Raw genomic sequence first — 16,638 nt, forward strand, 5'->3', positions numbered from 1 at the left:
AGAGCTTCTGTCATTTTGATCCGACTAAATTAGTCTCGCTGTATGTACACAGCTAAAAAGGGTGTGTCATATCTTCTCTATGGATGCGGGCCCCAGTTTCGGAACCACTGCCTTACCTACAGGCTCTGGACCATGGGCGATGCACTTCCAGTTCTCCAATAGGAGACAGAGTTGTTATTATTAAGCCTAATTAACAAGAGGAAAGCTTAGTCATCAGTACGGTTTTAAGTCCTGTAAACATGAACTTATTCCATTAAATGGATGTCATCAACTCTTTAATTCCAAGACTGTGAACATGAAAAAAAAACTGGCAGTACATATTTGGTTATTTCCACCATTTTTAATTTATTTCTTTTATAGTGTGCTCACAGGGAAGGGCAATGTTATTGAAAAAACACAAGCCAAATCCTAAGCAAACAACACTTCTTTGTGAAAGCAGTTAATCCTCACACCACTAAGAATTGAGTACATGTCAGTAGTCAAAAGAAACCTAAGGAGAATAAAAAATAACACCTTAATAGAAAAAGAGTAGAAAGCCACATTTAAACAGATAGATTGATCTAAGTCTCCTCTGAAAAGATAAAATATCTAAAGTTACAGTATCCAGCAGATCATTTATTCTTTTGTTTGTACCAGGCCATGACAGTTTAACGCGAGTGAAAAGTTGTCAATAAACTTAATCCTCTCAACAAATATTTTAAAATTTTCCATTCATACAAAAAGCTGCATGACAGAAAGCACAAAAAAAAAGAAGAAAAACGCGGCACGAGCTATCCCATAGAACACACAACAAATACTGAGACAGAGGGTGATGTGTCCAATCTAAGTGAATTCTGCTTGTGTCACACTAATTTTAGTGAATTCAATACTACGGGTTTACTTTTAGTTTTAATGTAATGAAAAGTGTAAAAAAAAAAAAAAAAAAAAGTGAATGAATTCAAGATCTTAAAGTTCACTTTTAAGGGTTTCTTCTCCTCTCGACTGCAGTGGACTTTTACGTGAAAAGCAATGTAACAGGAAGTATGTGGTAGTTTGAATTAGGATGGGATTATCATCTAAAGGAACTAAAGAACATCACAATAAGAGGCTAATTTCTCTCTTATTCTGTGGAGGTGCTTAACATCTGACACACTTCAGTAGTGTATTGCCACACACGCATACTGTACTTGATAACCAGGACTGTAAACATTGAGCATGTATGTTCCTGCGCAACCACACACACATACACACACACATGCACACGCTGGTGAGAGGTAAAAAGATGTTTTATAGGTTTGGAGCTATTTCATCAGAAGTTCAGTTTTCAGTGGTTTGTTCAGCCTCAGCCTGGTCAGCACTGTCCGTTGAAGTCCACAGCTGCAAAAAAGGCCCGATTTAGAAAAGAAAGCAAATCAAAATAGTCTGGTACTAAAGTGATGTGAGGAAAAGCCACTAACCGTCAGATTGTCCCGGAGCAGCTGCATGATCAAGGTGCTGTCTTTGTACGTATCTTCTTTAATGTTGTCTAGCTCTGCTATGGCATCATCAAACGCCTGCAAAACATTCAGACTTTCATGAGCTTTTTAATCCTTTGGGAAAACCTAGAAATGAAACCCTAACCTAATTTGGATAACTTTGATACCATGGTGATCTAACCCATGTACAAGTTGTATTACTTGTGAAATCTTTGAATAATAAGGTTTCAGTCTATTTGCCTCGTTCTTATACGTTCTTTACATATTTGTGTAATTTACCTGCATGCATATAAGTTTACTGATCAAAAACAAAAAAACATACATAACATTATTGCTGGACATTTCCCTCTAACTTATTTAAAGAATGTCTTGTCACAGCGATGTCCGACATCACTAATCAATCATCAAGTAACTAGTTTAACAATAACACCAACATGTAAGGCAACGCAATGCGCTTGAAATTCAGTAGTTTCCTGGTCCAAACCGGTTCACGGGAAGAGGAAATGCACATTTCCTATTTCAGGATGTTGGTAAGTTTTCTACACGAGAATTTTTTTTTTAAATGACACAAAACACACACCCTTGAAGTTATTAATCAATCACACAACAGTCTTTGAGTAGTTAATTATGCAAAAACAAGTGGAAAAAACTTGTAGGATTAGAATTTAGTAAAAGAACAAAGTTTACTGTTCTTGGGAAATTTACATTTACTTGTAGTGCATATATATATATATATATATATGTTGCATTACCAATGAACAAAATGTGTACACATAATTTAAAATACTTTAATTGCACAATTTTTTATACCGTTAAATACGATTCATGGGGAGCAGCCATGTTTGCCCGGATGTGAGGTGAACTCGTCGATTTTAGTGCAGTGTTTACTATGAATGCACTGAAATGAAAATTAGAGCGTGAAGCCGAATATAATATAAATACTTGGCCGAATACCGAATTGGGTTAAGTTTTTCACTACCTTTTTCAATAGTGCATAAATAGCCTCGAATACATGTTTAGACATGTTTTTTAAAGAAAGTAAATGTTTAATGAATATTCTGACATTTTTTAAATATTCCAGTAGCTTTTGCTTTTTCAAAAAAAGCACAACAAACTTTTTAATTTATACAAGACCTTCAAATAAAACAAAACATGCGTTCAAAAAAAAAATCACTTTCTAATGGTTTTGCTACACTGATATACATTCCTTTAGCCTCATTCAGGGGGACAAAGTTGAAAAAGTTCTGTTTCCTCCCTCCTTTGATATTCCACATTTTGCCAAAAGTCAGCTCCAAATGAGACAGCTGGATTTTGCCCACGTTGGTAGGTGACGTCACCAACCACGCCTTCTAGAATGTGAGCTCCTCCCTCTCCAACAATCCAATAGCTAAAATAACACTGCTGTTCAGTATAGAATATATATTATACTTTATTGCCATATATGTAAATGCAAACTGCAGTACTGGACGCCAAACTGCACTACGAATTTGTGGCTCACAGCGCTAACAACAAACTCGGTTGTGGAATTGGACGGCTTCCAACTTTTACGCGATGATGGACGACGGAGAGCAGTAAGCGGAATGGAGAGACTGGATGTGTTTGTGTGCGGAGAGGAGGAGCTGCTGCTGGTTCTGCAGCAACATGCACACACTTTTCGGACGCAAAATCACTGCACGTTGTTTGACTGCGTCACACCCTACTATTCGGCCTTGCTTTTAACTCACTAAACCGAAGGCCGAATGTGCTTTTTGGCCGAATATATTTGATGGCCGAATATTCGGTGCATCCCTAGTGTTTACATGAAAACTAAAATTTTCTTTTTTATTTATGTTTCTGTAGTGCTGTTCTCCATGTTTTCCTTAATTTTGTATTATTTGTCACTGTGGCCAACACAACAATGTGTATTGGAGCTACTTTGGACATGTAGGAAGCTGTTATGAGCTCTTGTTGTGCAGCGGAGCAGCCACAGCTGGCAGTCAGCTACAAATGTTTACTACATACGAGACGTGACAGAGATTGCATTGCGTGTCACCGGTGAGCAGGAGAGAGGGGACTTACTAGGGGGACAAGTCTAGAAAGACATTGAAGCAATTTAGAGAAGGAAAAATAAATCTTATAGCAGCGCAGCTAAATGCGACGGCCCAGCGTTTTGAGGTGAGCAAAATGGTGGCCGCCATGTCTACCAGTCGACCAGGTTTTACAACTAATTGCTGCTCTACAAAGACTTCTAAAGAAAGTTATTCGACTAAACCTCTAGTATTACATGTGATCTTTTGATAGTTTACAATTTAAATCCTCTAAACAGGTAAAAGACAGAAGGCCACCACCTTTGACACTGGTTCTGTTGGAGGTATTTTAAAAAATACAATTTTTCTCCTTGTCATTACCTACCTCAGACTATATTTTTTTGTTTCCCTTTTATCTTTCCTCTTTTGGTTTGTTAATAACCTTTAGGGCCATATTTGCTTTGGAGAGTTCTCAAAGCAAACCCAGAGAGAAAACTGAAAATGTATCTATTCTCTTTGTGAATCAAAAGTGGAGCCATTCTCTAGGGCCCTATATAATCAGTTTTTACAGGCACAGCAAAGTTAAACGGGCACTGGAGGCTCTGTAGTTAGGAGTCAGTGATGATTTGCGTTGCTTTTTAGAGGGTGTTTTAGGATGAGTTTAATGCAGCCAGGACAGGAGGGGGAGAGTGGTGCTACTAATAATCGGACCCCGGAAGAATTTCCACATAAAAAATGTTCTTTGCCCCACGGTGACGGCGCTTCATGCCGATTTAGTCCATTTCCGCATTTCATCGTTTTTATTGGTCAATTCCGTGACTCTGTCCGCGATTCCGTTAACGCGGATTTTATAGGGCCCTAATTTTCCCATTCAAGATATTTAATCAGATTTGTACCTCTTTGGCCAGCTTGCAGGCGTCTTTGGGTGACTCCCTGATCTCATAGTGGAAGACTGAGAAGTTAAGGGCGAGGCCAAGGCGAATGGGATTAGTGTGGGCCATCTCAGAACTGGCTTCCCAGGCTTGATTGTAGGCCTCCTCGGATTTTTTCACTACCTCTGATGGAGTAAAAGAATTAATAAAAAAAAAATAATCAAAAAAAAAAAAAGAGGCATAACATGCTATAGGACATTACTGTTAATCACAGCCTTAAAAATCCTTGAGAAAAATAATCATCATTTGGCCTTTTAGAACTTACCTTCCCTCTCTTCATCAAAGGTCACCTCAGCCAGGTAACGAAAGTAGTCTCCTTTCATCTTCTGGTAGAAGACTTTGCTTTCGGGGTTTAATTCATCCTTGATCAAATTGTTGTCGAGAAGTTTCTGGAAATTAAAGTATGAAATTTTACAAAGTGACTATGGCAGTGAATAAGAAAAAGTAGCACGGGGAGGAAGAAAAGGACCAATCAGCGTTTGAAAAAAAAAAAAAACCCAAATAATTTTATAGCTTATATATAGTGGCATGAATTTAAATTCCTGTGGATTGAAAGGTATAGCTTTAGTGAAAAAAATGTCAGATGAAAAATTACACAATGGCCTGAAATATTGGGTCTAACCCAACCATCACTCCTTACCAGCAATTCATAGCAGATGTCCTTCAACTCCTTCTCGATTGTCATTTTATATTCTCGCTCAATTGAGCATTTCTCATCCCCGTCCTTTCTTTCCTTCTCCTCGATGCTGTTCAGGACTCTCCAGGAGGACCTCTTAGCGCCCACCACATTCTTGTAGGCCACAGAGAGCAGGTTGCGCTCATCAATGGTGAGATCCGGCTTGCCCTCTGCGACCTGCTTCATGAACATAACCATGTCTTCATAGCGCTCCGTCTGCTCAGCCAATTTGGCTTTCCTTATCAAGGTTTCCCAGTCTTCATTGACAGTTGAGGAAAAGAAAAGAGAGAAAAAAAAAAAAAGAATTAACTTTAATTAATATAACTGGGATAGTAATTTAATATGCAATTATTTTTTCAAGATCTTATGTTAAGATAAAAGCAAATATCGCACTTGTTTGTGAACGTACTAAATACTTCTGGGAAACTCATCAGTCAAATGGATCTAAGCGGGTTAGGCCTGGGCCGATAACAGATTTTGCTGGACGATATATTGTCCCACAATTTATTGCAGATAAACGATATTATTGTCAATTTTTTTAGACCAAAATTAACCCCTAATTTAATGATAACATATCATAAAATCGCTTGTATTTCTCATCAGTATTTTCTACCATTGTAATTGGAATGTCAAGAACTTTTAAATATTTTAAACAATTAAAATAAAATGGACTCTTAGTCTCGTGTAGCAAAAAATTGCACTTTAATAAATATCAAAAACAATAAAATAGACCCTGTCTTAGACTTAGCTTAGTTGCTAGCCCCGCTGGGTATCCTCGCTTTTGCTTCCGATCACACCGCTGGCGGACACGGCGGGCAAGAGGCTCCACTGCTCCACAGGCCGCAGCCGGCATAGCAATCTGAAGATACGTAGTAGGTCCAGAATTGCCGCATCTACCGGACTATACAGTAACTGTATGATTTACATAAATCTAAGATTGCCTGGCGGTGGAATATTATTTTAGAGTAATTACACTGCAGGTTCGCTGAGAAATTATTAGAACTGACTGAGTTATCTGCTGTTTAATAACCGTTACGAACACTAGCCTCTGCAGCCAATAGGCGCGCCGCCAAATATGCATGAATATGGCAATATACCGAGGCCAACTTACAGAGTTCATTTTATTTACCGACCAGTTAATTGATTTATCGATTATCGGCCCAAGCATGGCTTCATTTATTACTCAGATTCTGACAAAGAATTAGTAATAGTGTGAGAAAAGCATTGAAAATGATGAAAATAAGTCTGACTAACAACAGGAAGTCCTTCCTCCGAGCAGTGCTCATAATGATCAGGCATGACAAGCATCCTGTCATACAACTCGGAATTTTTTGCAGTGAGTTTGCTGAATGGTTAAGCTGTGAGTTTGTAAAAGAATATAACACTACTACACTATAGTGCCCCACGACGAAAATGTCCCCGTAGAAACACGCCACAAGGACATGTCAAGGAGAGCATTCTAGTTTAGTCTCACATGCTTTAGAAGGTAAATCACTGGTGATTGTTTTTTTGTAGGATATGATAGCTGAAGTCCTGAAGAAACTACTCCATGCTTTAAACAATGGTATCAAATGTTTTAAAAACGGTAAACTTTGTGTTTAATTCTGCTTTTTTTTGTGTGTGTAAAATGCAAGTTCTTATTTATCAGTGTGTTTACACTATAGTTCCTCGTTTTAAATGTAGCAGTGTTCTGCTTCACTGTGTTTAATCATATTTTGGATATGATATTATAAAAATGTGTGTTAATGTTCAGTATATATCCTGTGTTTATCAATGTTCATTTATTTTTTAGTGGTTTTACCCCACCCCCAATATTGTTATTGGCATCAGCCCCCAAAATCCTGAATCGAACAGATTCTAGTAAATGCATCTTTACATTGGTAAATATTATGATGCCTTTAAACTTATTTTAGAATTTCTAACCGTTGTATCATTTCCAAAATGATTTTTTGGTCATTTTTTAAGTTATATTTGTGATTGTTTGTACAAAAAGTTTATTTTTTTTATTTTTTTTTTAATCATAAGATTTCATTCTTGTTTTTTTATTTTATTCTTCTTCTAAGGAATTTGTGCTTAGAAGAAAGCCATAAAACAGCACATATTCCATATCAACGATGACTGAATAGAAACATTTCATGAGTAGACTATTTACAAAGTTATTTAATACATATTTGCTTGACAAAACGTCAACTTGCCAAGATTGGATGCCCTACTTGGCAAGTAGGGCATCTACATGGCAAGCAAGCGACCTTTGAAAGGTAATGTACAGCCCTAACAGGATATCTTCCTTGTTGATGTTCTTTTCAGACAATACTGGCCCCCGATGAACAGATATTCTAAGTAAACCTGTTGTTGAACTATTAATTACCTCTTCCTCCTTGTGCCTATAGTCAATTTTTTAGTAGCACCTCCAGGAATGAGGCGTCCATGCCAACAAATTATTAAAGCAAATAGTTGATGGCAGGAAATATAATGTAAAAAAAAAAAATAATTATACTGCTCAATTTAACTTAGTCAACTTGCAAACAGCCTCCAGGGGAGGAAAATAACATGTCTGCTAGAAAGAACAAATATAGCTGTTAAGACTTTTTGTATTACACATTGACTTACAGGTATCATACAATACTCGATATGTGTATTGAGATCAGATGTATCATAAAAGCACCTCTGAAAACTAAAGCTTGGGAAAGTTTTAACAAAAATGGTAAATATTTCTAGTTAACCGAGGTAGGCAGACATATTTGAGGCCTGGAATAAAAGTCATGGTTTCTTCAGTGAGTCACATCGCACGGACACCTGCACCCAACACAGGAATGTCGGCCACCCAGTTTTCACGTCACCCACACCCAGCCGGACACAGCAAAAGACACCAAATCCCACCAACGAAAAAAAGAAAAGAAACCCCGCTCCACGAACCATCTTGCATGCAATTATTTCGAAAATTGGCGAAAAAAAGCTTCGTAAGTGGCAGATGAATTCACAGTTGCGTCATTGAATGGGAGCCTAGCTTACTACAGTCAACGCCCTTTTTTCGCTTCCCTGTAGTGTTATGGCGTTTGCGAACAAAAGAAGTCCAAAATTAATTGTTTTAGTGTGTCTTTATTAGCTTGAGAACATTAAAAACGCAACACGGCCATAAGCTATGTCAAATATTAATCAAAATCAAATGTGTGGTGTATCGAGGCACTGTGACTAGCTTCGACCAGCACCTAACAATGAGAAGCGGAGCATCCGCATTAAGTCCGACCAACGGTGGGTAAAACGGGTCTTAAAGCGCTCATAGTGCAAACACACGGTTATTGTCGGGGTGTATCTAACCCTACGTGTAATATTAAGTGAAGGACTGACCTGAAGATGCCATTTTTTGGTCCTGGTTTCGGGTTCCCACTCGGCCTGCTGTGCACTCTCCCGCTCCTCCACACTGTTTCCCACCAATCAAGGCCGAGGCGGAGGAGTCCAACCAGGACTGGTGACGTCAGAGCCCAGTTGCTATGACGACCACATTTAGGCAGGCTCAGACAGGGAGCCATTTTGAAACATTTCACAGTAAATTTCAGATATAAACCCGTGCGAGTACGTCATACGCAACAAAACCCACTGTAAAGTTTCTGAAAGGATTGTCAAATACATTTACACCAAATAATGCACATATAACAAGGTGGGCTTTCAAAAGTAAAGAAAATATATGGAAACTCAAGTAATATCTACACTTTTTAAACTAATTGGGCTGTTTTTGTTTTTTTTTAATATATTCTGTGTACAATGTTTCTAGAGCTTCTAAACAATCCGTTAGAAAGGGTGTTGCCAAAAATTGGAAAGAAGAAAAAAGACTAATACAAATGTTGAAATAATAATTTAATCAACCAGGGAAACTATCAACTAAGGTCTTTTTTCTTTGACTAAATAAATGCTGTCTTTTTCTTCACTAGCTACCAGCTGTTCCTACTTTCCACACATCAGATTATACTGTACTATATTTATTGAAGTACATGTGACATGAGAATTTTTGCTTTCCTGTCCTTTAGAAAATTCTAAAGCAAACCAAGTGTTTGTTTTTTGGTTATAATTAATTTCTCTTCTGTAACTACGTATCCTCAAGTTTTGTTTTTTTAACCAACTTCCTGGTTGGAACCAAAAACGGCTCCCTGAGAATTAATTTTAAGCTAATTTATTTTCCATATTTAAAAATAAAAAAAACTTTTTACAATTAGTCTTGACTCAGACGCCAAAAATTTCACTTGTGAATCGTAAATTAATTTTGAAAAGTTACAGTAAATTCATGATTCATTGTGTACTTGCGGATTATGTCTGGGGAGAGAAAGGAACAATGTGAGTCATCCTTCAGACTCTAAAGTTTATTTTAATAACATTAAAGTAACTTGCAGCTTGAGTGATGACTGTAGGGTTAACCTAAATATGTCATCACACCAAGACTGCTTGTGAAGGGAATGATTGTATGACAAGCTACTGACATGAGTTATGTGAGTCGGGGTGTGTCAGGGTGTGTCCATGCTTGTTCTTTCAGGTGCTAGACTGGAACTGAACCGACACATTAGTCAGAACAAGAACAGAAAAAATAAAAGTTACAGAGCAAATTGAGTCAAAGTCGTCTGGGAATGATTCACCTGGGAATTGTAGCCATTTAATAAGTTTCTACTTTAAAGTATGGCATTTAAGAACAACTTAAGTTTTCTCAGTGTTGTACGGGATCATGAGTTCAGCTAATTCTGCTGATCATTCATGTCATAAAATCCTCAAAACAATCAAAATCCCCAAAAGACAGCTATATGACAAAGTAAAATTTAATAAAATCGCATAACATTGGAGTTTACATTCATTTTCTGAGCGCACACACACAGGTCGCCTGTAAGCTCTCATTAAACTTTATTAAGTTACAATTGGAGAAGCAGCTAAGAAACAGCTGTCAAGGTGTCACACATTCTGAACCAAACGTTTCAATAAGCTCAAAGAAAAAAGGTGGTACAGGAGGGCAGAAAACCGCTGTGAAGGAATCACACTTTGTGTGAGGAAAAAGGTGTCCAACGCTTTCTTTGGATTCTAAGCTCATGTAGAAGAATTTGTTTATGATGCCGCCTGAAACAGAGCAAACCTACACATCAGATTTAAGGAGCAAGGATTCACACGAGTGCTTTTGCTTTTACCCGCAGCATAGCAATACTGTAAAAAGAGGTACCAGAGCTAGCAGCAACAATGACTCATTATCCATTAGAAAGTCAGCCTTGATTGGACAAACTGCAACAAAGAGGATGAAGCTTCTTTCACCAGGCTTTTCTTCTTTTAGATGATACATCTCTACAGGGCCCTGAATTCAAACTGCACTCAGATCTGGTCCAGCATGAACACAAGCACACAGCACGGACTTTGGGTGATTATTATAGTATCAAAAGCAACAGGGACAGTTAAATGGACAAATAATGGTAAATCATGACTTGTCAAAGGACTGAAATCAGTGCAGTCTTGACACAGGGCCACAGAAAGTGTTCCACATCCGCCATCAGCATTTATGCCTCCACTCCTTCCAGCTCTGGGGGCAGAGGGGATTTCGGATGCTTGCTCTCAAAATGCTGCTTGAAGGTTTTCGGGTCCGGCATCTGGGACTGTGGACACACGAGCATCGGAGAACAACACTTTAATTAGAAAAGAAGCACTTTTATCAAGTTAAAATGTGAGCCTTTTTTCTTTATTTAATAGTCAAACTTACCTTACAAACACTGCAGGTAAACACTAGCGCTGCCTTCGCTGCCGTCTTTTGATCGTGACCTTTGGCCTTCTTCATGTCTGCCTGTTTCTTTGCATTTTTTTGCTGGGATTGAATCTTCTGATGTCCACGAGCCATGTTGACTACACAGATATGAGGCTGGAAGAGGAAATACTTTTCTGTTTACAGCTAATTATCATAATCATCATTCAATATTGAGTGTACTCATATTGATAATGTCATATAAACCATGCGGGAACACAAAAAGTTACCAGAACGTGGTTGAAAAGTTCTGCTCTTAAGTGAAAATGTAGGGCCGCTGATTTTCTATTATCTCGGTAAACAAATAGGTCCAATTCTGCCTTGTTCAAAATCTCTCGCTACATGTAACGGATCAAGTAGTTATCATGTTATCCTGTGATTGAAAACGTATGCAGAGCTTCACCTGAAGTCTGTTTGATTTTATTGTGTTGTGATTAAAAAGCAGTCCAGATTATTTTGACTGCGTTCAAATCTGAAAAGATACCGGTGCCAAGACAGGTTGAACTGATGATGTTTTGGCTTAATGGTGGTCATTTTGCCTGGTGACACGTTGCAGGTAAAAGCATCTACAATCACACGGCAGTGTGGAATTTTGAGCAAAACGTAAGGGGTGATTTGCCGGATGACAGTTATTAAAGGGTTCACAATAGCATCGTGCAATAATTAGTGTTTTTTTCACACAATCTGAGTGTTTTATGACCGAATCACACATTTACATGCTTTTTTTCCTGTTAAACGGGTGGCTGTGGGTCTAGCATTGTGCCTAATCTTCCTCGATTTCAATGTAACAATCCCGATTTTGTAAATCATCTGAAGCATATAACATGTAAAAAAATAATAGTTGACAATTAATCCTATTTGGCATTTCAGGAAGTTTAATAGCCAGTATTTACATCTAAATAAGGAAAGATGAAAAAAAAATAAAGTGTATAGCATGATATGGAAATTGAAAAAAACCTGAAACTGAATTAGGGACCTTTTGAGGCCCTAACCATGTAATTTTCACTTCAGTTTGTGAGAGTAAAACTTACACATAAGTCCAAAGCTACAAAAACTATCAGAAAAAAACAATAGCAACATTTATAATATCATGCTGGAGTGTCAAACTAATTAGTTAAAGCTCATCAACAGCCTGATCGGGTGTTTCTAAACTTCCTAAATTTGATTTCACAAGAAAAACTAATAGTTATGTGTGAATTAAGCTTTGGTTAAAACATTAAAAGTAAAAATGAACTTCCCTACACAAAAGTGTATTTCTCTGCAATAATTTATCAATTCAAGTAAAAGAACTGCAACGAAATATCATTTTTTTTTTCTCCTTAAAACAAGAAGTATGTTTTTTTGGAGCAGAGTTTGTGTTTCAGAAGCTTTGTGACTAAGTTGAGAGGGAACTATTAAAGTAACAAGTTCTCTCTTGCCCTCACAGGTAATGAGATGATAGATTTCTTCTTCTGTTGGATAAAACAAACTTGTTTCTCCTGTACTGCATGTTCTCAGCTGTAAAAAGCCAAAAATCCCTCCTTGATAGTGGTTTGAGTGCAACAAACTACAAATTTGGTGTGGCACAAAGAGGTCAATGTTTGAGAATTTATGAGTTTGGGTCTTCAAATGATCAGACTGTGTGACTGGAATCACTTCAATAAATGTTGATAATATGACCAAAGCATTATGCAGCTTAAACAATGTGGAATTTAGCTGTCTAGATGTCTGATGTAAGAATACTTTACAGTCTAATCTAGAAACTGGAACCACATAATTCCAGATTTTGAGCAGATTGTACTGTAAAAAATATTACAACAATCCAATTGATCCAAACATCATACATGGAGGGAAAGCGCTTAAAGCTGCTACCCCCAATATTTGTTTAAGTAGATATAAAATTATTGGTAGACAACGCACATTGAATTGTGGGATGTGGAGTCCGGTAAATGGATGCATTTAAGTGTTTTTACATCATTTCACAATGCAATGCATTAAAATGTCAACAAACAATGTTTACGCCGGAGATAAAAACTAATTTCAACCTTTCTCCTTTGTTTTCGAAGCAAAAAATGTTTGATTCATTGATTTTTGAAACATATACTATAATTTCATCTAATTAAAAAAATGACTGGGGGGGAGCAGCTTTAAAATATTCTACATCCAGGATGAGTAAAAACCACAAATATGTGCATTTATGTTTTTTGGATTGCAGCTTGGTGTTGTCATGTTAACCTTTCACTGGGAAGTAAGTGACTAGAAATAAAAATCTTCAAAAGTGTCTATAACTATTCACCTGTGCATCTTCGAAGTTGGCTTCTGACTGACTGCGTCTATAAATAGTCTTCAGGGAAACATCAGTGGTGGTTAGTTTAGTCAAACTGATTATCTATGGGGTGTTGGTTGCACTGTAAAACTGGAACTGCAATTGTGTTTGTCAGGCGACCAAGCATTGATAAAGGGTGAAAGTGGCTAGGGTGGGGCGCCTTACATAACACAGGTGAATGAGCTTATATCACTTGCCTATTGCTGCTGATCAGATGTGAAGTTTGCCTCTAATTTGAGAGTTAAGGTAGATTTAAGGGAAAGCTTTGTTGACTCATGAGGTGAGAATGTTTGCGGACTTTTTTTATTAGTCATTCAAGAAACATTAAGGAGGAACTAGAGTCCAGGTTTCTAACAACAGCTTCTCAAAAACACTAAATGTGTCAACATAGTGACAGAAACTTTGGCTGTTTTCCTTCTTTGTTTGATCTGGATCTGTGTCACACAGAGTTATTGATTTAAAAAGGACTTTTAGTTTTTGGGTTGTTGTTTTTTTTCTTCAACAGAATACATCTAAATCTTACTTGAAACATGTTTATCTGATTACAGCAAAGAGGTTTTCTTTGCTTGAATTGAATGTGAACATGTAAAAATACAGCATGACTATTAAAGATTTAGAACAGGGACGGGCAACTTTTATCACAGTGGGGGCCACATTATTATGTTGTTTATCTGGTCTGAGGGCCACATTATTAACATTCATGCTGGCATTTGGAATGATATCCAATCTGAGCATTAATGCAAAAAGGAACAAAGCGCTTTGTTTTTGTTGTTTTGTTTAGCGTGTCAAACTAGTCATTTTGTGGGTTTTTTGGGTTGTCGTTATTTTGTGTTCAATTCAATCATCCTGTAGCGCTTATCAAAATATAAAATTCTCTAAAAAAAACAACAATGGATTCCATTTCTGTTATTTGCAACTTTTGTACATTTGTAGTCGACTTGTGTATTTATGGAGTAAATTTCTGGAGTTTATGCTTTCCTTTTGTGCAAAGTATGTTTCATTTTAATTTTTTTCACTTTTGCTGTTATTTGTATTCCTCTAGTATTTTCTGTGTGTTGTGTAATGGGTTCAAGAGGAGTTGAAGATCTCATCAGGATAATGTCCAATTAAAACACCATACTATAATGAATATTTCTCTAAAGATGTTAATGTCTTATTTGATCGAAACAATACTCAAGGATTTAAAGGTTGACAGACTATTGTAAAAGTCTAAGTCTTTGCAAACACTTCCGATTAAATCTACCCTTAAATTAACACTTCTTCACGGCTTCAGGAAGAAGCTACCAACTGGAAGCCAACTTCAGCGTCACCTGTTTGGTGTTGACATCAATTTTAACGTTTCCTTGTCGTCATATTAACCCAACGGCGTGGTTTCGTGTAATATTTCTTCATTACATAACACAACTAGTCAAACGCCTGTGTTACTGCCGCGTGTGACACGTTCACTGACCCTAGCATGGCACATGCCAGCAGTTAGCCGCTGGTTAGCAACACAGCTAACCGGCTAATCTTCTAGAGACCAAACTAAACTGAAACTAAACGTTACAGCGTCACTACCTTTGATTTCGACTACTATAGACGAGCTATGCTCTGCTTTACCGAGTGCTTACCTGTTTTAAAGTGAAACGTAGACGTCGTTTTGGCCGCTTGTCCGCACAATGTTACAACAGCTGCTCACTTCACACAAGTGGACGCTTGAGCTGCGTTCAATGGTTAATTACAGACTCCAACAAACGGACACTTACGCTTCTGTAGTCGACTTGACAAATGTAAATATTTTGGTATTCGCGAAAGAAATACAAAACATGATATTGTATTTGGAATTTAAACAAAACCATATCAAGTCAAAACATGTAGTATTGGGCAATCTAGCTGTGTATAAAATAATCTAAAGGAAAGAAGGCATTTTTACAATTATTAAATGAACAATAAACGCACCATTGGGACTGTCCGCTAAAACGCAGTGAAGGGAAGATCTGGACAATGTTGCCCTCTAGTGGCCAACATGTATAACAGCATGCAGTACAGCAAGCCAATGGACTTTTTATTTTACGTGTGGATTATCTTAAAAATGATCAGATGCTTTTAAAATATTAATGTGAACATACAACCTCAACACAGAAAGATCCGGATTTAGCAAGCACTACAATGCCTTAGGTTAAAGCAGCACTCTTCCTCTTTTTTCAGTGTAGATATTGCAGATTCTGTCTGAATTGTTTTTCACCAGTTTTTTTCCTTTTTCTTTTCACAGTTTGAAACCACGTTTGTTTGGATCATTGGAGAATTTCTACTCTGACCATAGAAGTGTGTGTTCGTACTTTGTGTGTTATCCTGGGATAGACTGCTGACCTGACCAGTGTCTAGCTCGAAGGAGTTAGGATAAATTTCAGCATCAAGAAAATGTGGGTTTAGGAGACAAAAAGAGATGAGAATAAATGCCTTAAGCAAGGATGAAAAACGCATCACTTAAGGGATGCCAGTTGTAGGAACTACAATGCATAATCTTGACTTTGCACAAGTCTGTGAAAAGACCTTTTTTTAGGCTGAAGAATGAAAAAACAATGAGTTACTAAGATTTGAAGTCTAACGCTTTTTTCAACTGTTTTGTGCATCCCAACACGATTTCCACTGAACTAACTGGACTTATAGGACATGATGTGATACATTTAAGAAGAAGGGGTATGTTAGAGCAGTGGTTTTCTAACTTTACTTTTCAGCCACCATAATAAAGGTACCAGAGACCCCCACTGTACCTGAAAGTGGTTGAAGAACAGTCATTTGGAGACAGGCCACAGTTGCCATAGTATATACTAGTCATCTTAAAGATGTAAATCCTTGTTTTAATCAGAAATAAAATGGGCTACAAGTGACCAAAAATGGTGGAAAAGTTGGTGAAACGAGTTCAAAGTGTCAATATTGCTTTAAAAGTGCAGAAACGAGTCGGAACAATGAGTTTAAACTGGCAAATAAGGGGCATGACAAATCGTGAATGTGGTTAAATAGGCAAAAAATAAGCATGAAATATGGTGGACAGAAGTTAAAAGTGACAACAATGGCTCAACAAATGTGACATTAGGTGTGAAAAGTGGTGGAAAGGGTTCATTAATTCCAAAAATGTTTTGAAAGTGCAAAATCTGATGGCAAAGTGGCAGGGAGTAATGGGTGTAATGTAGCAAAAAAGGCATTAAAAAGAGCAAAAATATGGCAAGAAAAAGGGATGAAATTAGGTTAAAATATGGCAAGTTTGCAGGTGTAGTTGCAAAAAAAGGGGTAAAAATAAGCAAATATGGGCTCAAATTGTTCAAAAACTATTCTTTGTTTCTTGAAGGCATCTGGTGACCCCCTCCCACTGTCTTGTGACCCCAAATGGGATCCTGACCCCAAGGTTAAGAACCCCTGGGTTAGAGGATTAGAGCCGGGGAAAATAGTCACTGTTAAGGTTAAGAAAATAGCTTCCAATTTAAATTAATCAGTTTGACATAAAAAAAACAATGATTAAATTGT

The 16,638-nt window shown here is 37.3% G+C and overlaps 2 protein-coding genes across 2 annotated transcripts; both read right to left on the minus strand.

Moving 5' to 3' along the window:
• Positions 1–1,053: 1,053 nt before the first annotated feature.
• ywhaz (tyrosine 3-monooxygenase/tryptophan 5-monooxygenase activation protein, zeta polypeptide) lies at positions 1,054–8,564 on the minus strand. The gene is made up of 6 exons (XM_028460938.1): positions 8,417–8,564; positions 5,033–5,325; positions 4,658–4,781; positions 4,357–4,517; positions 1,437–1,532; positions 1,054–1,356 (listed from the first exon to the last, which is right to left on the minus strand). Exons 1-6 carry the CDS (start codon positions 8,427–8,429, stop codon positions 1,297–1,299), a joined length of 747 nt encoding a protein of 248 aa, XP_028316739.1. The 5' UTR covers positions 8,430–8,564; the 3' UTR covers positions 1,054–1,296.
• A 1,288-nt stretch (positions 8,565–9,852) lies between these two features.
• On the minus strand, positions 9,853–14,899 carry znf706 (zinc finger protein 706). Its single transcript, XM_028462009.1, has 3 exons — positions 14,745–14,899; positions 10,791–10,946; positions 9,853–10,686 (listed from the first exon to the last, which is right to left on the minus strand). Exons 2-3 carry the CDS (start codon positions 10,923–10,925, stop codon positions 10,591–10,593), a joined length of 231 nt encoding a protein of 76 aa, XP_028317810.1. The 5' UTR covers positions 10,926–10,946; positions 14,745–14,899; the 3' UTR covers positions 9,853–10,590.
• Positions 14,900–16,638: the final 1,739 nt, after the last annotated feature.

The sequence above is a fragment of the Gouania willdenowi genome, chromosome 11, assembly GCF_900634775.1.
Source record: "Gouania willdenowi chromosome 11, fGouWil2.1, whole genome shotgun sequence".
NCBI classification, from domain to species: Eukaryota; Metazoa; Chordata; class Actinopteri; order Blenniiformes; family Gobiesocidae; genus Gouania; species Gouania willdenowi.

Bases quoted from the DNA above. Each gene is read 5' to 3' on its own strand.
- ywhaz (XM_028460938.1), bottom strand. The intron at 1,533-4,356 runs GTACAAATCTGA...AATGTTTTGCAG, and splicing joins CCTGCAAGCTGGCCAAAGAG to GCGTTTGATGATGCCATAGC. The intron at 1,357-1,436 runs GTTAGTGGCTTT...CCTTTTTTGCAG, and splicing joins TGCTCCGGGACAATCTGACG to CTGTGGACTTCAACGGACAG.
- znf706 (XM_028462009.1), bottom strand. From the start codon at position 10,925: ATGGCTCGTGGACATCAGAAGATTCAATCCCAGCAAAAAAATGCAAAG. The intron at 10,687-10,790 runs GTAAGTTTGACT...GTGTGTCCACAG, and splicing joins TTACCTGCAGTGTTTGTAAG to TCCCAGATGCCGGACCCGAA.